Source organism: Taudactylus pleione, unplaced genomic scaffold (assembly GCF_031769625.1).
Source record: "Taudactylus pleione unplaced genomic scaffold, aTauple2 ptg000198l, whole genome shotgun sequence".
In the NCBI taxonomy this organism is placed as follows: Eukaryota; Metazoa; Chordata; class Amphibia; order Anura; family Myobatrachidae; genus Taudactylus; species Taudactylus pleione.
The window spans coordinates 7,495,366-7,521,743 of NW_028284600.1; the positions used below are offsets into that span (position 1 = coordinate 7,495,366).

A 26,378-nucleotide genomic window follows, 5' to 3' on the forward strand; every position below is an offset into this window, starting at 1 on the left:
CATAGACGTCCAGATGGACAGTCTGATGCTGCCACTATGAAGATAGTAAAAATAAAATAATAAAATCTTTTTTAAAAAAAAATAAAGAATAAAGCTTAGGGGCTGCTTATGCAGCGCCACTGCGCAGGGTGACCCGACTCCGGCCGGGCACCAACTAAAACTGAGGTGCCTGTGGCCGGGGCGGGGTATAGAGGAGGACGGACCCAAGTGCATCCTGGGAGCAGCAAAGCTTTAACTGCGTGGTGCCCATGGATCCAGATCCAGCTATACCCCAAGGTCAACCCTGTGGACCCCCTATGGACCCTGAAGTAGAAACACGGTTTATACTAATGGTGGGGGAGATGCATTTATTTAATAAATATGGTCCTGATTCAGCTTTGGGAATAGAGTAAGAAACAGCAAGTAACTGATCATCTTGGTAAAACCATGCTGCACTGCAAGTGGGGCAGATGTAAACCATGCAGAGAGAGTTAGATTTAGGAGGGTGTGTCCAAACTGACATCTAAATTACAGTGTAAAAATAAAGCTGTCCAGCATTTGTGGGCTACACGTAGAAGCAGCCAGTATTTACCCTGCATGCAAAATTGTTTTTATGTATTTGTACTTCTTGTATTGCAACATGGTTTGTCCAGGGTCACAGTTACTTGCTATATCTTACTCTATTCCCAAATCTGAATCGGGTCCTACACAATATTTTTAACGATTTGGCCAATTCCGACACATCGTTAAAAATGTGTAGTGTGTATGCACATCGTGTAGTGTGTGCTCCCGTGGGGTCGTCAGCGTACATGCAGTAAGATCAGGCGATGCGGCTGACGATCCCATACTGCGATATGTGGGGGGCAGCATATCGGGCGGTCGGACACCATATCGCCCAGTGTGTACGAACCGCCCAATATGGAAACATATAAAGGGCTCGATTCAATTGAAAGCAAATTAAATAGCGCCTGGGAGGGAGCTTCCGGACAGGGGCGTATCTACCCATTGGCCAGGATGGCACTCGCCAGGGACGCCGACCAAAGGGGGGCGCCATCCGGCAGTGCCACCAGCAGCCAAGGGGTGGACTAGTCCCCCGGCCCCACAAGTGTAGGGTAGACCGCAGTGTGAACGGTCTGCCCTACACAGTTTACAAACACACAGCCTCCAGCGGCGGCTGTGTGTTTGTAATAGCAGCCAGCCAATGAGAGTCAGATGGACTCTAATTAGCTGCTGCGTCGTCTGCCGAGGGAGCCGGCTGGAGCTCACTCATGAGCTCCATCTTCCGGCTCCCCCCTGCAGCATGTGATGGGAGAGACGTCTCTCCCATGCAGGAGAAGAGCAGGCCGGGACTCAGAGGGGACAGCGGCGGTCACGTCAGGAGCGGGGGATCAGGTAAGTTGTATTTTTTTTTTCTTTGTGTGTGTGTAAGCCGGGCACAGTGGGGGGTCACTGAAATAAGGGGTGGCCGCTACTGGGGGCACTTTATGGGGGGTGCCCGATATTGTGGACACTGTATAGGGGGGGACTACTACTGGGGGCACTGCATGGTGGAACTACTACTGGCAGCAATGCAGCATAGGGGGGGGGGGGGGATTACTACTGGGGCACTGTATAGGGGGGCGCCAGTCCATTACATTGCCAGGGGCGCTTGGTTCCCTAGATACACCCCTGCTCCCGGAGCCATTCAATTCAGTTCGCTGTAAAGGATTTCTTCTCGCATCCCTCCAGGGGTGTGAGCAGAAATCCCACAAAAGTACAGGCGCAATGTTTTCTGCCCTTAGCGCCGCGGAAACAGCATCGCGCCGGGAAGTTTAGTCAGAGGATGTCCGTTCTCGCGCCTAAACACCGTTTAAGGCGCGAGGGACGAAAGAATGGGCATTCTCCGACCTAATAGCGCGCAGAATTGAATAGCTCCAGGAGCTCTCTCCCGGCGCTATTTAATTCACGTTCAATTGAATCGAACCCTTTGTTTCCTACACTTCAGAATTTCTGGTTACAGAAAGCACCAATTGACCGTTGCTTAGCACAGTATATATGTATATTAGTTTTTTGTTATGTATTATAGTTTAAATAATGTCTTACTGCAATGCAGGATGAGTTTTATGCTATGCCTAGAGGAGGATTCTGCTGCTTCTTAAATTTCATGAACACCTTTCCGGCCTCTAATTTATGTAAATCGGATAAGAAGCTTCAGGTGACTTTATACATCTGCTATATACACTGTAAAGCAGGGATATTCAACATGCAACATTCCAGCTGCTGTGGAACTACACATCCCAACATGCCCTGCTACAGCAGGGATTACCAACCACGGTCCTCAAGGCACACTAACAGTCCAGGTTTTAGGGATAGCCATACTTGAGCACAAGTGACTTAATTAGTACCTCAGTTATATTGATTTAACCATCTGTGTACAATCATGGATATCACTAAAACCAGGACTGTTAGTGTGCCTTGAGGACCGAGGTTGCGAATCACTGTGCTACAGTTTTAGCATGGCCAAATAGAAAAACTGTGACCGAGCATGCTGGTATGTGTAGTTCTACTGCAGCAGCTGGAAGGCCACATGTTAGCTTGAATAATTGCACTGAATGGGCACTGTCTGCACCATGGGAAACCCAGTCCACAAAGTGAGGCTGCTCACCAGGGTCTCTCTATAACAGACTATACGGCACACAAAATAGTTTTTGCAGCCTGGTGTGGACAATCATATCCCAAATTCTACCATATCAAAAGCTTTGTAAGAAAGCCTAAGCTGAAACTTGACCCCATCTAATGATACGCATATATTAATGACACACATGATCTGGAAAAAGGTTCGATAAACTAAAGCACGTTTATTATGTTTGATTTGTACCAGTCTTAAGGCTGAAACTGTGCACCGTTCAGAGACTGACACAGGTTTTCTGTTCGGATTTTCCTGGCAGACGTTATAAAATCGGCAGTAAACGTGACTTTCCAGGGATAGCGCCACAGGCCAGCAACGAAAAGAATATAGTTCAGGGAAATAGCCAGCAGTGACCCTCCGCCTATCCGCTTCTGTACTTGTAATGTCCATTTCCAGGATCAAGCACCTCAGTCCACAGTATTAGTTGCCGCTTTCTTAAGAGTCACAGTAAATTTTAAGCGATTTAGTAAATTAATTAAAAAAACAAAACAAAAAAAAACAAAAAAACAGTGCAGCTAATTTTAAAACATTTAAAACCACTGTATTCGCTGTCACATCACAGAAGTTGACAGGGGAAGAAGTTGGAGCGACTGTTAATGTTTTCATGTGGGGAATAAATTAGACGGTGAAGGAAGTGCTATGCAGCTCATCAACAAGATCCATTGTCCGGGCGACAAAGCCACAGAACCAGGTGCTAGCTGTCGTTCAAGGGTAAAGTTGCATGCGGAGTGTCCTAAGAGCTTGTGCAGGGTCAGGATCTGCTGCCCTCCCGAAAAAAGGTCCAGCCTGACTTCCAAGCGAAACGCGCCTCCTATATGTACGGACACTTTGGCTTTCACAGCTATGACAGTGGTTTAATGTTGAGGTTGGTTAAAAGGTTGTTTATGAGGGGGGGGGGGGGGGGGGGGGAGTGGTGGTTCTCTCACAGCATCCACAGTAAGCAGGTGAGATGTACAAATATAATCATTGCCCGACACTTTGGGTTGATTTAAAACTACCCTAGAAATTCCCACAGCTATACAAAAGAAGAGGGACTCAGGGCAATAATGTGCAATTGAGTGAACTGATCAGATGTGGAATATCAAGGGGCTAACCGTAGGGGGAAATGGATCAACATATAGTGAATGAACAGTGGCAATAAATCCCCCCTTGACTGCACTGGATATCCTTTTTGGCAGCTGAGGTTAAATAATCTTTAAAGATTTCAAGCAAATAAAAAAAATAAAAAAACAAAACCCAGGATGTGACCCGTTAGATATCCCTCCTCCCTTGTTAACCTAATTATCCCTTTAATCTACACAACGCCTTCATGAGGTTGACCGTACTGGCTCAAAATATACATGAGATATACAACAAGCAGCTCAGTGTACTCTGTCAGCTCCGCTGAGCTCAGCGAGTGCTGGAAGCTGATGGGAGTAGAAAGCCCACACACAGGCAGCTGGGAAACTCCCTGCCAGCTCCACTTTGCTTACATTCCATGTTCCACCGCCAGAATCCCAAGTATGGGTCTCGGCAATGAGGGGGACAGTCAGTGGTGTGCCAACTCTCCATCTGGCTGTGAAGTGGCAGGGTGGTAAGGCTGCTCCTCTACCATCTCACTGTCGGGGGGTTCTGAACGGTGTTGTGGCTTTTTGTGATCAATTTGTGACTCGTCTGTGTCTTCATTCACGGGTGTCTTAGAGGCTACTGTCACGTGGTCTTTCAGATCTTGGAGGAGATGGCAAGAGGACCCCACGGCCTGCGGCCTTGGCATGTCAGGTGTGCTATCCACACCGTCGTCTGCACTGATACTCTCTTCTGAGTATGCAGGAGGGAGAAGTTCTTGTGGCCTAGAGGTGGCGCCTAAACAGTCCCCAGAGGTTACCATACTCTCTGCCGGCACTTCTGTCTGGATTAACATGGACTGGCGCAGATCTGGGTAAGGGAAAAACAGCAGTTGAAACTCAATAATAATGCCTCTTACAGTATTATTTATTATTATCATCATTTATTTATATGGCGCCACAAATGTTCCGCAGCTCCTTACAAAGAACATAAATTGTAGACAAGCGACTTACAGAACAATACAATACAGGACCAGGACATGGATAATATATATTGCTACATTAGCGACCATAACACCCAGATAAGCAACCGAGCATAAGCAGCCAAGTGTTAGGTGCCCTAGTGGTGAGAAGTAGATGAAACTGAAGTAGGGAGAAGCACAAGAGGGTAGAGGGCCCTGCTTATAAGAGCCTACATTCTGATATAAATCATCCACAAAAAATTTGAATCCAAAGTACAGGGGTGTTTTTCCGGCAGGAAGCATTTATCAGGGAGCACCTGTCACCTATACATTTACAGTAAACATTAATGTTATTAATGGTGTGTTAGAGCTGTATAGTTTCTTTTACTTTCACGTGTGTGTGTGTGTGTGTTCCTCAGGGCAGAAGTACTTGTGTACACGACCCATATACTGGCTTAACATGTACACTGCGGGGAGCACACTGTAGGCTGCCCCATGGTGAACGGCTTTGAAAGACCACAAAATTATAGTCACAGCATCTTCAAGTGCACAGGACAGCCCACACCAACAGCCAATATAAATTCTTAAAGCACTGTAGTCATCTGTACAATGCAGAGTGTAAGGAACAGTTCTCTTTTACAAATAATGCTTATTATATGCAGGCAAACACATGGGAAATGAGTCATCTAGATATTACTCTCCTATAAAAGAAAGTCCAGATTAATTGTGTGTAAGCTGAATAAGCCATCAGCCTCTCACTGCCTGGATCGAGATACATCAGCTAACTGGTGGCATATCAGAGGGTGACCACTTTGTCATTATTTACATATAGAAACACATTAGGTTTTAGTCTTGTATGGAGATAGAGGAACTTACTTTCCCTGCAATGCTTCTCCGCCTTTCTCTTGCAAATCTGAGCTCGCAGCTCGTCTACTTCTGCCTGGTGAGACTCCACAATCCTCTCGCTCTTCTCTACCTCTTCACAGACTGCCTGGAATGAGACCGCATGGGACGAGTTATTCATAGTGACATCATCGGCTCTGACTACGGGACCGGGTAATGATGGCTACTCACCTGCACCTTCTCCTGCAAAGCGTTGTAAACCTGATAAATTAATCGGATGTCCTTCATTACACCATCTTTATCAAAAAAATTGGTACTGAATTGAAAAGGAAAAACAGAGCATGTAAATGAAAACTTCTCTAAGTAATATATAGGCATATAATGGTTTCCAATACAGATTTTTACATTTTAAGTAGAGAAGAATAGAAAGTGTAATTTTTATGTTAATATCTCATTATGTGTTGTTACATTTGATGTATTTTCAATATTTAAACTGATCAAATTTCTGAATGAAAACAGTCATAACCTCATTCCAAATAAAAGGGGTAACACGGTTTCGGTTGATCTAACCGGCCATTTAATTAGACTACAAAGAAAGAGCCGCAGTGGCAGGGATTAGATTTGGGTCACAACAGTAGATCAAGTCTTTGCCTATTGATTTCTGACAACAGTCAGGGCCAGATTAAGGTATGTGGGGGCCCCTGGGCAACAAACTTGTGGGGGCCCTTTATGCGATGTCCCCAGTAGCAGTGCCCCCAGTAATGGTCACCCCTATGCAGTGCCCACTGTAGTAATGCCCCTTATGCATTGCCTCTTATATAATGCCCCCAGTAGTGGTCCCCCTATACAGTACCCCCAGACCCAGTAGTGGACCCCCCTATGCAGTGCCCCCAGTAATGGTCCCCCTTATTTAATGCCCCCAGTAGTGGTCCCTTATATAGTGCCACAGACACAGTAGTGGTTCCCCCCTATTGCCCCCAGTAGTAGACCACTCCTATACAGTGGGGCCAGTAGTTGTACCCACTAAGCATTGACCCTAGAAACCAACCCCCCCCATGAAGCGGCCCACCTATACAGTGACCCCTATAGCACCCCCCCCCCCCCACCCTTATGCACATACAAAAAAAAAAAAATCACAACTTACCTGACGCCACCCGCCTCTGAGTCCCGGCTCTTCCACTGCACTATGGGAGAGACATCAGCGTCATGATGTCTCTCCCATTATCACTCGCTGCGGGGGGAGCCCGAAGTCGGAGCTCATGAGTGAGCTCCAGCCGGCTCCCTCCGTTGTGCAGCAGCCAATGAGAGTCTGTGCGACTCTCATCGGCTGCTGTAACATACACACAGCTGCCGCCGCCGGATGTGTGTATGTCACTGTGTAGTGTGGCCACGCTCACTGCGCTGTCTACACTACACTAGCGGAGGGGACACTAGTGGCGGGCGCAGACAGTGCACCGATGCTAGTGGGGGCCCCTCAGTGTGTGGGGGCCCAGGGACGACCGCCCCTGTCGCCCCCCCTTAATCCGGCCCTGACAACAGTATCTGTTGGCTCCAACCGCTTTCACTGAAACCACTTTCTATATATATATTTTTTTTCAATATTACATTTTTATTAAGTTTAACTAATTTAAACAGAGTAAAACAAAACAAATAAGAAAAAAGTTGGAAGGGAAAGGGTACACATATAGAAAAAAAATATCCATATATCTATTCATAACAATAAAATGAAACCACTTTCTTAAACAGAACAATACAATGGCAGGGAAAAGCGTTCAGCCCTATTGCCGTTTTCCCTTTTTAATTTTCTAACATCATGGAAACAAAATGGGTTTATTCAGGAATTCTTCTCACTCACCATCACAATACTCCAACAACCACCAACCCAAAAGCTTCAATCAGAAATTGCAAAGACAAGTAGAACAAACTACATAATAGTTCAAGACTAAACCAAATATTAAGGTCTAAATTAGCGCCAAGAAAGTCTAAATGCACAGTAGACAGGGTATACCGAGTAGTTCATCTCCAATAGATCGCTAATTGGGTACATAATTAAGAATAGAGAAAGGTCTGCGGCAAACCAGGAGAGGGTTTCTGTATTACCCGCAAAGAAAGAATTAAATAGCTAAAGGATATAAGGATTGCGCTGACCTTATTCTGTGTATTGATAAATATGTTGAGCCAGGATTGTGCATAAAAAAATATTCAGTTTATTCATATTTAAGCAAGTTATACACTACCGTTCAAAAGTTTGGGATTGGCCAGACAAATTTCATGTTTTACATGAAATCTGACTTTTATTCATCAAATGAGTTGCAAAATTAATAGAACATATAGTCAAGACATTGGCAAGGTTAGAAATGATGATTTTTATTTTAAATAATTTAGTCCTTAAAACTTTGCTTTCATCAAAGAATGCTCCTTTTGCAGCAATTACAGTATTGCAGACCTTTGTAATTCTAGCTGCTAATTTGTTGAGGTAATCTGAAGCAATGTCATCCCACGCTTCCTGAAGCACCTCCCACAAGTTGGATTGGCTTGATGGGCACTTCTTCTGTACCATACGGTCAAGATGCTCCCACAACAGCTCAATGGGGTTGAGATCTGGTGACTGCACTGGCCACTCCATTACAGACAGAATACCAGCTGCCTGCTTCTTCCCTAAATAGTTCTGCATAATTTGGAGGTGTGCTTTGGGTCAATGTCCTGTTTGAGGAGGAAATTGGCTCCAATGAAGTGCTGTCCACAGGGTATGGCATGGCATTGCAAAATGTGCGTGATCCAAACGCCTCAATCTTCGATTTGTCTGTCCATAACACTTTTTTTCCAATCTTCCTCTGTCCAATGTCTGTTCTTTTGCCCATATTAATCTTTTTCTTTTATTGGCCAGTCTCAGATATGGCTTTTTCTTGGTCACTCTGCCTAGAAGGCCAGCATCCCGGAGTCGCCTCTTCACTGTAGACGTTGACACTGGTGTTTTGTGGGTACCATTTAATGAAGCTGCCAGTTGAGGACTTGTGAGGCATCTATTTCTTAAACTATAGACTAATGTACTTGTCTTCTTGCACAGTTGTGCACCTGGGCCTCCCACTTATCTTTCTACTCTGGTTAGAGCCTGTTTGTAGTACACACCGTTTTAGGAAATGTTCAGTTTCATGGCAATTTCTCGCATGGAATAGCCTTCATTTCTAAGAACAAGACTAGACTGTCGAGTTTCACATGAAAGTTCTCTTTCTGGCCATTTGGAGAGTATAATCGAACCCACAAATGTGATGCTCCAGATGCTCAACTAGCTCAAAAGAAGGCCAGTTTTATAGTTTCTCTAACGAGCAAACCCATTTTCAGCTGTGCTAACATAATTGCACAAGGGTTTTCAAGGGTTTTCTAATTATCCATTAGTCTTCTAACGCGCTTAACAAACACAATGTACCATTAGAACACTGTAGTGATGGTTGCTGGAAATGGGCCTCTATATACCTATGTAGAAATTCCTTTAAAAAACAGACGTTTGCAGCTAGTATAGTCATTTACCACATTAACAATGTATAGAGGATTTCTGATTAATTTAATGTTATCTTCATTAAAAAAACAGTGCTTTTCTTTCAAAAATAAGGACATTTCTAAGTGATCCTAAACTTTTGAACGGTAGTGTACATATAAACAAACAAGCACTTGTAAAATCCTATATAGGAGCCCATGAGTACTCAGAACACAATGTATCTGTTTGGATTCTCCTCATAAATCTAAAGTAAAATTTTGTTTCTCTTTGTACACAATATATCTACAATCATGAAACTACATTAATAAAGGCAGTGTGAATACAACCACATTTAATATCTCTGATCATTTAGCAGTGGTAGACTTCAGACAAATATTCAGTAGAGTCCACAGTTTATAGCAAAAGGAGGGGCTTCAGATTAGAGGAACATCCACAATGGACTTCAATTATAAATGAAGACAAGAAGTTCCAGGACCATAATACAGACTTAGTCCAGGTTTTATAAATTGTAGCTTCTTAGAGGTTGTCCGGACAACATAAATATCTCCCTATTGAATTAAAAGTCTGGATGAACAGCCTCCAGGTTACTCACCTCTCTCTCCCTTTTGTTGTGGTTTTAAATAGCGATACTGGTCAGCGTGATTAGTGGCAGGTCGACTGATCAGGACATCCAGCAAGTTTAGCTGAGGTTTAAGACAACGGCTCCGCCCACTGTCAGCCAGAGTGACTGCAGCTCAAAGTCAAGCGGCGGCTTCCCGGTATATGACCAGCTGTAAACTACACAGCATAGGCGGTAATCTAATCAGGAAAATCAAACGCATCGAGCCAGACTGAGCATTCACAAACCAAGGGGAAACGCACCCTTAATTCATGGTACAGGTTGAGTCTCCCATATCCAAATATTCAGAAATACGGAATATTTTTAGTATGATTGAGAAAGTGAAACCTTTGCTTTCTGATGGTTCAATATACACAAACTTTAATTTAAAGCAAATAATCATTAAAATACAGTATACAATAACCTTCAGGCTGTGTGTATAAGGTGTATATGAAACAAATTAATTTCATTTATGTACACAGACTTTTTTTTGATGCCTAAAAATATAGTAAAAAAAATGACCTGCAGGCTGTGTGTATAAGGTGTATATAGAACATAAAAGCATTCTGTGTTTAGATTTGGGTCCCATACTAAAGATATTCCGATATCCAAAATACCCCTGGTCCCAAGCATTTTGGATATGGGAAACTCAACCTGTAACGCTTACTCTGTTGGTAATGTCATGTGAGTATTTGACCACTATGTGGCACTGTTGCAATTCTGGAGACACAGATTCACTGCACTAATATACTCCTAGGTGTTACTAGATGGAGTTAGAATCATAGCACACATCCCATCAAACTGCAATGTGCGTACTGACCCATGTTCTTTGATCACTTTGGCATAGTTCTGAGAGGTATTCGGCACTGATGTTACTTTATATTCCTGCTGACTGGTTGTGCCCAAGTTTGGAATTGTAAGCGAGACTCTCTGGTTAAACCTGGACAGAAGACAAAACAAAAAAAACATTTAATGCTTCAAATAAAAACAGCCTGATCACTGACACAGCATTTATCGAGCATCTTAGTACATTATCACAGGACTGTGCGCTCTGCACTTTCCGTACCTAGCAGACATTGGGACACTGCCATAGATGCATTAGCAGGTATCTGCACAGCAGGGAGACGAGGTTCCACAGAAACCGCACCCAGAGCAATAAAGGCGATGACGCTGCCTAAGTGCTCTCACAACAAACACTCATCGCTATCCAGCAAGAGTCTCCGCCAGAGTCACATACAGAGGAAATTAGTGTATATAGAGGTTAGTTCAAGGTAAACACCCGTTTCTTGTTGAGCTGCCTTTTACAAGCAGGGAGACCTAGTGTAATCCTTACTGTCCTTTGAAAGGTTTGCCTTCATCATTTTCAGCTCTACCATCATTCCTAGAATTCAGTGGGAGCTAGTGAAAGGTGCTGGGAATTCATTCTTCTGTGAGGACGTTATGGGCACCGATTTGCATTACTACCCCCATTGAGCATGTCCTGACACAGACTATTGGTGGGGGCCTCAGCTACTCAGCATCTGGAATGACCCATGAACACAGGAGAATCTGGCACATGGAAAGAAGGGGTATCGGGCTTCTGTATTAATGCAATGTCTGTCCAACCAGAAGACAGCTATCCTTCTACCATCTTTCCCATCTCTCTCTCCTCCTTATATCATTACAGGAGCTGATCACTAGAGATCCCATCTTCTTGGAAGTAGTGAGGTCCAGCTGTATTGTACTAATAGTAGTGAGTTAGGAACTACAGTGAAGTATGGAAAGTGGTTTCCCCGCACAAAGGACGCCGCTCGCTCTGAATCAGGGAGGTTTTTTTTTTTTTAAATGGAGCCGGCCTCCGGGCCGCTCGCTAAGCTGTAGGTGACAAAGTGATGGTCGCGATGGTTGCGACCATTGGGGCTTGCGACGAGATGTCATGGTGAGCAGGAAGCTCACCACTGACATCATTGGTGATGTCAGTGGTGCCTCCCACAAATGGCAGGCGTTCCTCAGTTTGTGTAGCCACTCCCCCTGCCCGCCTCCAAAACGGGGTGAGCTGTCAATCACAATCGACAGCCGCCCCGTTTTGGTGCGAGACCCGTAGCGACGGGACGAATCGCCCGTCGCTGGCCGGCTCTCGCTCATGCGCAGGGGGCAAACATCGACCCGCTTGCGAGCAGGTATGAATTAGCCCCAAAGTGTGGAAGGTGGAAACGAACATTCACATGTTCATAATCATCGATGGTTTATGGCCGATGTTAAATGCTTTTTACCATCGATGGGGAGAACCAGATGGTTTTCCTTTATCGATGGCACAGCATAATTGAATCGTTTTTTTTTTTTTTTACAAGGTGCCTGGACACGGAACATAGCTCTGCCCCAGCACTCGCAAAGCCTCGCCCACGGGTTCTGTCAAAGAACAGGGCTGACCATCGGTTGGTGAAACCATCGAAGGTCATCCATTACGTAGTTGGTAACCATCGATGGCAATATACCAAGTGGCCATCGATGGTTACCAACTACGTAATGGATGACCTTCGATTGTGACACCAACGATGGCCATCCCTAATTCACATATTGGGGCTAACGCAGAATTGAACGTAATCCATCCATGACAGCTCCTGCACTGCGTGCATGTAACTAATTGCAGATATTCGCCCATACGCAAAGTTGTACTCAACTCTGTGACAGCACCACACCTATCCGTACACTTGGTTCCATAGCAGTCATCATCACCAGTGAGCACTTGCAGAAACCCAATGCCTGGTGCAAAACATCCATCTGAAAACAGGGGTAATTACGCATACACATGGCTCGTCTTAGCCCTCGATCTCACGGACACGCCATCACTGAGCTTCGGCTACCTGCAAACGCCAGTTACCACCTCAGTTAGGCCCCTTAACCAACAAGTGGAGATGTGAGAGCTGTGTACGACTTGGCATCGCCTGTGGTTGCATACCCCCAGCTCAGGAACACGCTCAGTTTGAAAACATGCAAGATCCTTTGGCAAACATGACTCGCGTTCACCTCTATCCCATTGCTTCTAAATACACAGTTATTCTGAGTGTCTATGCCTACGGTATTATTTGTTTAAGATACCATTGTTCTACTGCAGCTTGCTCTGTGTAATACGGTTTATATTAATTTCAAATGACAACTGCACCTACTTGCGATTAGGCCTAAAAAGCACATATTCCAAGGCATGAGTGGAGGTGTTGGCAGTGGAAATGAAGCCGATAAGCAGGAAGACGAGGTCGGGCACCCCAAGAAGGTGAGTCAGCTGTTTGTGCAAAATTTGTTCTCTATAGGACATCTGCTGCTGGGTGTTCCTCCGAAACTTGTACCAGCCAATCACGTTCTGCCAAACACAAAAAGAAATTATGTTGTCTTCAAAAATCAAGAAGAAGCAACATGCCAGGGAGAGGCACTCATTCAGAAATCAGGTTCTACTTACATATCTCCTAATACACAGATACTGCCCCACTCCTCTGCCTGTCCCACACTACAGCCCACGGTACACAGTGCCAGGAAAAGGAGGTTCTCATTCAGAAATCAGGTTCTACGTACATACCTCCTAATACACAGATACTGCCCCACTCCTCTGCCTGTCCCATACTACAGCCCACTGTACACAGTGCCAGGGAGAGGATACTCATTCAGAAATCAGGTTCTACCTACATACAAACTGATTCATGTGAATACACAGAAACTGCCCCACTCCACTGCCTGTCCTGTACTACAGCCCACTGTACAAAACTATTCATTTGGCATCGGTTCACCCAGGAGTCGTCCACACAGCTCTCCATACTACACCAAACATCCCAATGCTCCCCCCCTCTATTCCCCATCATGGCAATAACAAGCCCTCACCCCTCACTCCCTCCAAACATCTTCCACCCACCACAGTTGCAATCCTTAGTGGTTGATTGAGGTTGAAAGCCTGCCAACAGCCGCCAATACCCACTCAGGATATGCGCAGTGCACTCCTATGATTATGTATTACTCCATGCTGGAGTAAGTCAGCTGTGCTCTCTCTCAGATGGTAATGCCATCGGATGGCTGCTCCTGCTTTCTGGTCACGTGGTGCTTTGCATGAGATTAAAACCAACTCAAAACATATTAACCTCAAGTTCCTGCCCACAATAAGGCAGCCTCTTGTATTATGCCCACACTACCAAAAAGATCAGGAATCAAGGTTCTCGTTCCTATTTTCTACTATATAATTTTAACGGAGAGTAAACATAGCAGCAAAGGTTATGGTTAGTAGTTCCTTATAATAGAGAAGTCTTCATTAATTACGTCACAATCATCTGATGAGAGTTACCAAAAGCACCAAATATAAGTTACAGCAGATCATCATAATATAATTGTTACTTATACATTCTAAACAAATCATAGATCCTGGAATATACCATTCATGGAACACGCATGTTATTAAACAGCGATTCATACTTTCCGTCTGTCCTTGAGAATTCGATCCAGACTTTCCTCGTTGACGGTGCCCGCGTAATCGTAGAAGCTGTCAGGATAAAACCAAAAAGTTACCAACGGCTACTAAACCACTATACTATTCAAACATAAAAAAATATATATGGGACCATTTCCTACACATACAAACTATGACACTTGTACTGCGTGCTTGACAACTTTTGTGGAGTCAGAGAGAGTCGGGGTTGGGAAGGGGTGTGGAAGGGGTTTTAGTGCCCTCTGATACTTCACAGTGAGGGACGTGGCCACGATGACTGACCCCCGAGTGAAGTAAGCACCTGGGAGAACCCCCGAAATTCTGGAGAGTTGGCAAATGGAAAGTAATATTGATGCTGGACTGGAAGACTGCCCTCAGCACGCCCAGAAAATGGGCCCGACGCGCAACCACTCTCCCCGCCCCCAAGTAGCCACATTATGTCAGTCATGATATGGCTTAGAGGGCACGGCGACAGTTCTCTGCAGTACAGATCCTGCACATGCAACCATTCGATCTGTACGTAAACCGTCGGGTTTGCATACAATTGGGCCCTACGTCAGTAATACAACGGTACGTTTTATTACTCAATGTTTTGATTGTATAACAATTAGGACTTGTGATACAGTGATTAGTTTAAAAAGAGCACAAATAGATAAAATTAAAATGTAAAAACCTCTCTAGTTAGTTTTCATGCTGTTTGTGCAATACTACAAATATACCCCAAAACACACTGTACATCTAACATTATAAACCGGACTAACTAAAAGGTGATAGTTAAGCTGGTCACATGCAGTGCTATTCTGCAATTCAGCCCAATACATAAATGGCCACATAAAACGAGACCCAGCCATTCAGTGACTGGGCCGAGCACAGGAAAAAAAAAAAAAAGTATATTGTCGATTAAAAAAAAAAAAACCCCAAAAAAACAAACAACAACATACAACTACCGCCATCATCTTCAGGCTGCATGCGCCACTATATGCCTTATAAATATGAGATTTCTTTATTTATTTTTAATTAGAGTTTTAGTCAGTAGAAGTATTAAAGAACTGAAACAGTAACAAATTCAAAAGCTCAGCAAAGCATACAAGAAAATAATAAATTAGGAATAATAAGTCACTTGCATGTGTAATGGCAAAATGTAAAGAACAAAATCAGGTACAAACGCAACCGTTTAAGCAAATGTAAAACATCACCTGAGAATAACAAAGAAAAAAACACCAAATATAAAAAAAGTGAATGAGAAGGCGAAAACAACCAGGTGGAACTCTAGAGCTTCAGGTTTAGGGCAAAGCAAGACGATTGACTACACTATCAAATTTAGCAGGACATTTTTTGACTTAACAAAGAGTTTGTAAGAAACAGCAGAAGTCTCAATCTAATCCAGGCATCAAGGGACGGAAGCCTGTGAAGCCATCCAACCCCTAGCCTGTGAAGCCATCCAACCCCTAGCTGCAAAAATTAATTAAAAATAATCTTGAAGGCCGAGGCCGAAAATACAGATACAGGGGTTAAAAAAAGTCTGGGGCGTTACAATTAGGGCAGATGGTAGGGGTAGATCGCCCAAGTTTAGCAAGACGCACTGGAGTCTGTTGAAAACAGGTATGTGCTAAGGCCACATGGGTGGGAACCAAATACCAGTGTCCAGTCATCGTCTGTCACTCTCCCACCATAGTCTCAGAAATTGTAACTCTCCATCTCCAAAATGTAGCACCAAGGAGGAGTATAAAGAAGAGATACGCTTATTAGAAGCTAGGGTGCAGAGCAAAGTATGTAGAGGCTACTCAGAGATAAGTAGGTCAGCCCCTTCCCCACTGAGCACAGAGTGTGTGGTGGAGCTGCAAGTATCTATAAAACATACTGTTCGGAAGACCAGGGTCAACCCTAAGCCGAGAAAAGGAATGGAGCATACCATCCTGATAAAGATGACATACTGTTCCCACCCCACAAGAGGGACCTGCGATCAAGAGTAAGAAGTTCAGAAAAAGAGTGGTTACCCCATAGGAGGAGCACAGAGATCTATAAGAGTCATTCAAAATCCAAGCCACTGACTGCCAATACCGTAGGGAGGGCGTAGCTAGCAAACAAAGCGGATTAAACGGGCTACCAGCCTGATGCATGAGTCAACCCATTCTCGAAGTTACACCATCTGAGTAGCCAAATAATATAACCCCATATCTCCCCAGGGCGACAACAGGCAATGTGAGCTTCATTTTTCCCCCTAATAAAAAGAGAAGTCACATAACTTAAGGAAAACAAGGAAGTAAGAAGGTAAACCGGAGAATACCCGCAACTGACAGAGGAAGCCGCTGCCACACACGGGACCGGACCTTGGTTGGATAGTAAAGGGAAACTTCCTGTAGCAGTATAAGTAATTTGAATATCTAAGTACTTTAATTGTAAGCACCATCGTAAAAGAGAAATCATAGGAATGTGGCTTAGGGAAAGTAAACCGGACAGGGAAAACAAATTAATCCGTATGCCCCCCCCTCCCCAAATAATTTTTTCCACAATTGCCAAAAGACGTCAGGAAGCGTTGTATATCACACAAACAACAACAACATATCTTCATACAACACAAGTTTTTCCTCACAACCAGAGACCATATGCCTACGGATAGCAGGAGACGCACAAGCGAACGACTGATTGGCAACGGCAAGAGGAGGGGACAGCCTTGCCTTGTGCCTCTACCTAAAGAAAAGGATTCAGTGACAAACCCATTTACACAGGGTCTGGGACAGGAGTACAACAATCAAATCAAATATCAGAGGAAAACAGGGAAATTGGGCGGTACCCTTACCAGGTTTAGATATCATCGCTATCAGAGACTTTGCCATAGATGGGGCAATGAGCCAACCTCAAGGTGCGCAGAAAAAAACTAACAAACAGCCAATAAGAAACTGGAAGCATGGAACTGAGAAAAGCCAAACCTTCCAAAGGATCAACCTGTACTTTAAGTCAGACAGAACATAAAGACTTATGAATAAGAACAGACACCCCCCTAGAACTAGAATGGAACATAGAATAAGATTAGGTATTTGTGTACTTTACGGACTTGTGTACTTTGTAGGACACGGGTTCTCTCTGCATGGAGTCCGTACTCATTATCAATCATGGTAATGTCTAAATCCCCTTCACAGAGAGGACCCTGACGTCATTAGCCAGTGTCCAGCGTCATTACCCATCCTAGTGGGTATAGAGGGGAATATAACTTTGTGGCGAGCGTAGCGAGCCCGCGAGGGGCCAACTTTCTGTACTTGTGTACGTAAAGTACACAAGTACCATTTAAAACATTCATTGGGTTCTCTCTGCAATGAGTCCGTGAAGTACACAAGTACCTAAGATTGCCCCACCCAGGATATTTTAAAGGGAGAGGGTTTGATTCCCCACCAAGTGAGTCTCAAACAATACCAGGAACATGGTCCCTGACCTGGCCAAAACCAATAGAGGGTTTTATCTGGTCATTAAAGACCCTGTAAGTTCCAAGAAAAAAGGTTCAACATATACAGTAAAGAAGACACACAGAAAACAGCCACAATGCTAAATCTCAGACAACCAAGGAACAAGGGGGACCGTGGGTCTTTTACAATCCCCAATAATAAAATAAAGACCTGTATTGCGCAAAGTAGTAAATGAACAATGTCACATTGTATGTGTTTACATTTTGTATGTAAACACATACAAAGAAAAAAAAGAAAAGAAAACCTCCAACTGCCCATCCCGCCCCACCCTACATGCCAAACTCCAACCAACGTATACCTAAGCCCTAGCAACAAACTCAACCTGAAAAATTAAATATATATCCAAGTAGAAAACAAAATGAGAAGATAATTTATGGGAAGCTACACACCAGTGTGCTTTAGGAGCATGACTAAATCAGCCTTGAAGTAAACAGCAAGGAAGGACCATCCAAAAACATAGCAGACAATACTCCAGACATAAAATAAAAACAATGTCAATAAAAGAATCATTTGAATTCAGAACCTGCCCACAAAACAGATAAAATAAATGTAGAAATCAGAATTTAAGCTACAATAAAATACAATATACATAGGCAACAGAAAAGCAGAAATGCACAACAATCAAAACATAATACTCAAGTAGAGAATTTTCATTCTGGAGAACCGTTCCATGTCAGAGCCTGAAGGTCGAGCCAAGAAGCAGTATCCCCTCGTTCCTGGCAAGTCATAATATGGTATCACGATCCCTGTAGTGCAGAATTTTAGCAATGAATTTCCTTGTAGGTTCTCCCAAGTCCAGTTCAACGGCAAACTGGAGGTAAAGGAATCTCGCCCAAAGACGGTAGCTAGCCAGGATTCCAGGAAATGTTCAGGATTATTACATTCAGTCTTCTTGGGCAAACCAATCAAGCGAACGCTATTAAGGAGGAGGCACCCCTCCATGTCTACCGTTTTATGCTAACGTACTACCATTTGAGATTCCAGGGAGGTCAACAGCGCTGTAAGAGAGGCAGCAGTATCCTCAAGAGTAGAAACATGGGTTTCAGTCTTCCCAATCCGTTTCTTAAGTTTCTGCTTATCCTGTAGAAGTGAAATATCTATATGCACCTCTGCCACTTTGTCACCCGATAAGATTTATTTCTAATGGATGAGAACAGAACAATGGGATCACTTCAGGACCACTCACTGATTATGGATCAATTGTCTGAAATAGCTACCTCAGCAAGTACAGTAGGTGCTCCCTGACTTTCTCTGTGTTTCCTCTCCAGACCCAATAAAAACTACACAACATCACTGCCATGATTACCAGGTGTGAACTTGGCATATTTATTAATGACCATGTTTTTGGCCCGATAATCAATTTCTTATTGCTGTAATTACAAATTATATATTGCCAGAATGTTTTAAAAACGGATTCAAGGACAGGTGCTCTCTAACATGTAAAAGTGATCACTCCTCGTCTTAAACCGGGGGCTAGCCTTGCTCCTGTACATGTGCGGTCATGAGACCTAACATGTGCGAGCGGCCATTGCTGAAGTTCCCTTAGCAAATTGTGCTGAAGGTAGCTCATAGGCTACAATGGCCAACGCCACCTAAAGATAACGCTCGTTACAGGGGCCGGGCTTTTGAACGCAAAGGTAAATCTCACAAAGAGTAGTCACCAAAGAAAAAACTATGGGGGTGTGTGTGAGGCCAGGGGATTGCAGCAGCTGTATCAATAACTACTGCATTCCCCCCCCCCCCCCCCTCCCCCCCCTAGATACATCCAGGGGATACTTGAATTTGAAATTTGCGGATATCCTGCAAATTTCTATGAAAGAAAAAAAACCATACCCCCAAGAGCCAATATGGTATGGCCAAGATGGTATTGTTGTAGTTTAATCAGCGGTGTACTCTGTGAAATTCATTTGTAAGTACTCGCAACAGGGCTTTATGCAGGAAACCTGGTGAGCAAGGGTAAAATAGATGGTACACCTACAAGGGTTTATCCCAATCATCTCCAGAAACATTTAAATGCAGCCACAAATGTTTCTCCTAGCACTTTATATACTTGCAGTATAGATTTAGATATCTGTTACATACTAAGAAGCACTGCTGAATTAAGGCCCCCATACATCAGCAATTGATTTTTATACACAATCTTTCCCTTTTTCAATCAATTGTGGCAATTCTGCAATCGATTGAAAAAAGGGAAAGATTTTTATACGCAATCGATTGCAAATTGCACGATTGCTGCAATCAATTGCTGATGTACAGTATGGGGGCGTTTAGCCAGATGTCTGCAGGCACAGCCCCCTGCAGCACAATGTAATCTGGCAGAACATTTACTAAAAGGAAGCTCTTATAACTTAAGGTGGTATTTACACAGGACAGACTCTCACTCACATGGCATCATTCCGAGGACTGGAAGCGACAACCACCTCTCTCAGAGAACATTCAAGTTAACTTCGTCAAATACAATAATAATAATAATAATATTAATTCTTACTACAATGTAAATTAGAGAGCTTGAAAAATGTATAATACAATTCTACCCCATCTTATGTTGCAATCATAGCATTCAAAAGGAAATCTCAATGGTAAAATATTGCACAATAAAAATAGCTACCTGAAAAGTTGTGTACAGGGTTCATGCCTATGGATCTCTGAAAAGTAAAAAAATATCAGCTAAAATAAGGTTTACAGAACAGTATACACAAAAGCATTGGCACATGAAGAGCAGCAGACGTATATACTGCAAAAAAAACAACTTACCTATAACTTGGAGCAGTTCTGTGTTACTGATCTGAGAATCACTTATAGAGAAAGACTCCTCCTGTCTCACCTCCCCAACTAGGAAGCCTTCCTGTAATGGAAGTAACACAATGACATGACTAAACTCTGTATTATTTATTTATTACCAGTTATTTATATAGCGCACACATATTCCGCAGCGCTTTACAGAGAATATATGTCCATTCACATCAGTCCCTGCCCCAGTGGAGCTTACAATCTATATTCCCTACCACATCAACACACACATACACACTAGGGTTAATTTTTTTGTGGGATCCAATTAGCCTGACAGTATATTTTTGGAGTGTTGGAGGAAACCGGAGCACCCAGGGGAAACCCACGCAAGCACAGGGAGAATATACAAACTCCACACAGCTTGGCCCACTTCCAGAAACAAATAGGCCCAGCGTAAGATCAGTGGAGTAGGACAGATATACTAGGAGGTCATATAATATACTGTCAATATTTACAGATAAGGGGAAAATAATAAAGAAAAATAACAAAGAACTCAGAGAGGGAGCTGAATATAAATGTCATTTTTATTTGAAAAGTAAATAAATACTTGTAATTTCACCCTGAGGGGCAAAGTTTAGCAACATGCTTTTAACTAGAGATGAACGGTTCAGTTTTAGTTCGGATCTCAGAACATTGCTAAACTTCATCTTTAATGGACATCTGTGACAGGGTGTCCGAGAAATGAAGTTTTGCCTCATTCTGAGATCTGAAATTGGCGGGAAGATCAGAGCCAAAACGGAACCGCTCATCTCTACTCTTAACCAAATAGAGTAACACTCTGATCCTGCTGCTATATCCTTATCTGTAAGGTGCCACAAACAGCTGCAGCGTTGTACAGTCAGTATAACAATCATGCACTGAAATGGAACATCTCCTACAAGGTTGATAAAGTGAAAACGTGTGACAGGTCAGAGAGGGCCTATGTTCTGAGAACTTACAATCCAGATATAGAACCAATACCAAGTACACTAAACCTGTGTGCTTCCATAATCGGTACCGACTTGGTGTAACTAACAGGCCAATGAAGCCACCGCCACATATATGAGTGATTGAGGAAACCAATAGGCCTATGAAGCACCCACCCAGATGTAAGGGCACAGACTCCGAGGCCCCCCGCAATAGGCAGGGCACTAATTCATACAGTTATATGTTCTAGCTTCCACCATAGAAGTGACAGTGACAACAACAACATAGTACTGAAACGGTGTCCTCCTCCCTACACATAGAACACTAGCTATGAAACCCCCTATAGATAGTGTAGATGTGTTCTGTATGCGATCCGAGTGTACACATTGCCGCCAGTTGCAATACCGACGCCTGCAGGTAAGTAAGGTAACCCTTCTCCTAACCCTACCACTAACCCTCCTTTCCCACAGCCAAACCCTCCAGTCCTGCAGCCTAACCCTAACCCTCCCTGCACCTGTTAAAACCTGTGCAGTTCCTCTTTTCTGCCTGGGACGTTGCTCTCTGCTCTGGTGCTTCTAGCACACAAGCTGCTGAAAGTAAAGGCGCATATCCACTATACGATATTGATCCATGAGCGATACCGTATAGTGTGTCCCTCCCTCATCCCCGACGGTGCACAACCTGACGTTATCGTCAGGTTGGACAGCAGGTTCAGGCGAGGTACGAAGTAGTCAAAGACCAGCGGAAGCATGCATCGCTGGTCGTTGATGGCATAACCACTGGCCGATATAACGAACAATTACGATATCTTTATCGTTCAAAATATCGGCTAGTGGATAAGCAGCTTTAGCAGTTTGTTGAGTGTGCTAGAAGCAGCAAAAGCAGAAAGTGACACCCCAGGCAGAAAAGAGGAACTGCACGGGTTTTAACAGGTGCAGGGTTCTAGAATGAAGACTACATATTGTTACAGTCCAAACACAGTTACTGTGGAAGAAGAAAACAAGAATAAAAAGTAACATATGTATGCTTAACAAACAGCCAGAGAGATGCATAAAGGAGGTAAGGAAAGAAGCACCATCCGGCACACACCAACACTGACTGAACTGGGCACCACTAACCTGACTGGCAGAAATGTCCGGCTTTTAACAAGCAACGCAGGAAACAAGTGAATGCTACAGATCTACATGGGCAAGTACCTAAGCCTACCATGTCACACACAGAGAGAGACAGCAACACAGAGTAAATCAGGTGGAGACGGAGTTAGAACAAAAACCTACCAAATATTGTGTGAGCATTGACTTCATAACAGAGCGAGGCAAAATCACTAAACTCTGAGTCCCACACAACAACAGAGTCACATGAAGATATACACTGACACCAGTGCTTAATGCAATGTCTTGTCGCAAAGCACCCTACGCACAGCGACTCCAAATGCCCACATTGACTACACAAGTACAGTGACCGTTGTGACATATGGAGGTCAGATATTCAACTATCTAGGCACGGCCATGCTTTACTTCACGAGTGTTGCCTTAATAGTTCCATGTATTTAGTCATGATGTTATAACCCTTGTGGGGTATCATTGACAGTATTGAGCTTGGTGTGATGCACTTCCTGTCCGAAGTGTATGTGATCCAAGAAGAGAATTCAGAATTTAAAAGAATGTAGTGATATGTCTGACACTAGCACTATTGGCAAGCTACCAGTGATGTGTCTGACACTAGCACTATTGGCAAGCTACCAGTGATTTGTCTGACTCTAGCATTATTGGCAAGCTACCAGTGATTTGTCTGACTCTAGCACTATTGGCAAGCTACCAGTGATGTGTCTGACACTAGCACTATTGGCAAGCTACCAGTGATGTGTCTGACACTAGCACTATTGGCAAGCTACCAGTGATTTGTCTGACACTAGCACTATTGGCAAGCTACCAGTGATGTGTCTGACACTAGCACTATTGGCAAGCTACCAGTGATGTGTCTGACACTAGCACTATTGGCAAGCTACCAGTGATGTGTCTGACACTAGCACTATTGGCAAGCTACCAGTGATTTGTCTGACACTAGCACTATTGGCAAGCTACCAGTGATTTGTCTGACACTAGCACTATTGGCAAGCTACCAGTGATTTGTCTGACACTAGCACTATTGGCAAGCTACCAGTGATTTGTCTGACACTAGCACTATTGGCAAGCTACCAGTGATTTGCCTGACACTAGCACTATTGGCAAGCTACCAGTGATTTGCCTGACACTAGCACTATTAGCAAGCTACCAGTGATTTGCCATATATGACTCGATTCAACTCTAACGGTCGGGATCCGGGTTAATTTTCCAAAAGTCCTCCAGGAGAACAATATCCAATAGTCATGCCAAGGGCAGCCTTGCCCTGTGGCTACCAAACACAAAGCACAGGAATCTTTATTCTGGTCCACAATGTACAGTGATATTGAAACCATGTAGCGCACTCAGGGGGTCATTCAGACCCCAATGCGCATGCGGACGAAGGAGGGAGCTCCGTCGTGCGCATGCGCGAGACCTGGACAGCGAGTCTCGCACCAAAGGGGGCGTGCTGTCGATGGTGAGTGACAGCAGGCCCCCTTCGGTGGGCGTGGCTGCCAGACAGAGGCGTTCCCATGGGAATGCCTACCGTCTGGGTCCGCCCCACTGACATCACTAGTGATGTCAGTGGGAGTGATTTTGGCTCTGATAGAGCCAAAATCACTCCAGGGCTTGCGGTCACCGAGACCCTACCGCAGGGTCTCATCGCAAGCCCGACCATTGCGACCATCTTTTTGGCCGCTCGCATATGCTGTGGGTGGTCACCCACAGCTATGCGAGCGGCCAGGAGGCCGCTCCTTTTTTAGGTAGGAGGGCCCTGATTCAGAGCGAGCGCTCTGGTCAGAGCGTCCGGCTCTGAATCAGGCCCTCAGAGCTCATCAACCTAAGGAACAGCTGCAGCTTCCTGACTATTCAGACTACCATGTCCGGATGATATATTTGAAGCACCGCTGAACTGTAATATCAGTGCCATCAGGTGAACATTTTTCAAGTAGACGTTTGGCTGAGCGTACTGCACTTTCATCTAGGTCACTGGAGTGCGGGTACATGGGGCAGCTCGTGCTGGCCACCTTTTTAAACTCCCTGCTCGCAAACTGCATAACTTTACCTGTGATAAGCAGTTGTAGAGTGCTGTGTGTAGAGAAGTGTACTGGCGAAGGTCTATAAGCACCCAGTGTTCCTCACCCCGCCAGCAACAGTAATATTCCAGCCCAAATATCTACTAATAAAATGTCTACGTGATTGTGCAGATACACCAAGAGATGGCCTGCGATCAGCAGCTCAGAGATGGCTGTCTATGTGTACCAGAGCAGTCATTAATATAATGCAGCAACAGTTACAGAAGCAAGTTGAAACACAGGTACTAACTAAAGCGTGAGTATTGCATCAAATCACACTATAACAGAACAGCACACTGGTTTGTTCACCTTCAGCCTGATTGGACTGGCCGGAAGCAAACCCCATGTGTATACGGACAAGTTAGCTACAGGCCAAAGAACATCCACCTGACCCATGAGCTACATGGTAAAAGCCTTACGAATGGAACAGGCACCATTTGCTAAACATGTCAGTGTCTCTCTCTTCAACATACAGTCCAAATATAACCTACTATCCTACCAACCTTACGTAAATCTAACTGTAGAACCAGCAAGCCACACCTACAGATCCAGGAGTATTCTCTGGCACTAACAGACTCCCAATTTACTCATCAGAGCAACTTCCATCAGGAAACACAACCATCATGAGATTGCAGGACTTTGTGACTTGAGCAACACTTATACCTGGGCCCCACCCCGCCCTGTCACTGCCCCATTTACTTGTCCTTACCTTTATCTTTTGCTGATGTTATTGAAAGGAAGGGTAGATGAGTGCCCTGAATGAGCTCACAGGAAAAAACATCACAGACACTGCTGCAAGAGGTCAGGGTTCATGTCAGATGTATAAATGTACTGTACCGGGTACTGAGTAAACATGTTGTGTACTACTTCTTTACCATCATCAGTATACTAATAGGACACATATAGGACATGGTGAAGCAAATTACTGCAGAATCAGTATGATTTACAGCCAAATCCTGACAGCGGCAGACCGGCAAGGGTGAAAATCCTGATCGTTAATTAAGGTAAGTATCGCTAACCTTCCCCCCCAACCCTCCCGTAGGGGTGCCTAACCCTAACGTTGCCCCACCCCCCAAGTGCCTAACCCTCCCTCTTCCCTGCAGCCTAAGCCTAAGTCTCCCGGGGGTGGGTGCCTAACCCTAACCTCCCCTTCCCCTAGCCTAACCCTCCCGGGGGGCTGCCTAACCCTAAGTCCCCCCCGGGCGGCTGTCCGCTCCCGGCTTACCTTTGATCGGGATGCCGGGCTCCCAGCGTAGGTAAAATGACAGGGGTCAGGATTTTGACGACTGTCATTTGACCCTTGCCGGAATTAGACAGTTGGGTCTTCATACCATTACTCCTATAGGTAGGGCACTGCAGGCAAAGCCTCCCATATATATAAGACACTGCCGGTGAGGCCCTACATCTACACAAGGCATTGCTGGCAAAGCCCCCTACAGACAGGACACTGCCTGAGAGAGGGTCCACTCCCCTCCCCCCATACATAGTGCACTGCCTTGGAGGACCCCCTACTAAGCATAGTGCAGTGCATGGGAAGCCCCCCATAATGCATAGCACACTGCCTATGATGCCCCCCTATACACAGGACACTGACTGGGAAGCCCCCTTATACACAACACACTGACTATGAGTCCCCCCCTATACACAACACACTGCCTGGGAGGCCCCCTATACCCAGTACAGCTATGGCAGAGTACACAGGGATGATATCAGGCTGGCAGGGTCACAGCGGGGAACAGGAGCCGCCACCACACCCTGACACTCACAGTGACACTACAGCTCCCCAGCCACTTCCTCCCCCTGACAGACACCTGCTCCCGGTTCGTCCCGCAGGCTCCCCGCACCACACCCAGGCCCCCTCGCCACTTACGTGATCCGAGACGCTGTTACTGCTGTGGTAACACAGGGAGCTGAACGTATAGCCCGAAATGGAAGCCGCCATGATGGTGACCCGCTCCCTCCCCCCGCGCAGCGCGCCGCCGCCCTGCCATGACGTCACACGCACGCCGC

General features: G+C 44.8%; 1 protein-coding gene across 1 annotated transcript; it reads right to left on the reverse strand.

Annotated features, from left to right (window-relative positions):
* Nucleotides 1-2,796: 2,796 nt before the first annotated feature.
* Nucleotides 2,797-26,378, reverse strand: ABRAXAS2 (abraxas 2, BRISC complex subunit). Its single transcript, XM_088476885.1, has 9 exons — nucleotides 26,239-26,378; nucleotides 20,249-20,339; nucleotides 20,103-20,139; nucleotides 14,021-14,087; nucleotides 12,736-12,926; nucleotides 10,410-10,529; nucleotides 5,727-5,811; nucleotides 5,529-5,643; nucleotides 2,797-4,561 (listed from the first exon to the last, which is right to left on the reverse strand). The coding sequence occupies exons 1-9, from the start codon at nucleotides 26,308-26,310 to the stop codon at nucleotides 4,176-4,178; spliced, it is 1,164 nt and encodes a 387-aa protein (XP_088333011.1). The 5' UTR covers nucleotides 26,311-26,378; the 3' UTR covers nucleotides 2,797-4,175.

Coding starts and splice junctions, on each gene's coding strand:
- ABRAXAS2 (XM_088476885.1), bottom strand. CDS start 26,310: ATGGCGGCTTCCATTTCGGGCTATACGTTCAGCTCCCTGTGTTACCAC. Junction 12,927..14,020: donor TTCTCAAGGACAGACGGAAA/GTATGAATCGCT, acceptor TGTGTTTGGCAG/AACGTGATTGGCTGGTACAA. Junction 10,530..12,735: donor CTTTTTAGGCCTAATCGCAA/GTAGGTGCAGTT, acceptor TCTTCTGTCCAG/GTTTAACCAGAGAGTCTCGC.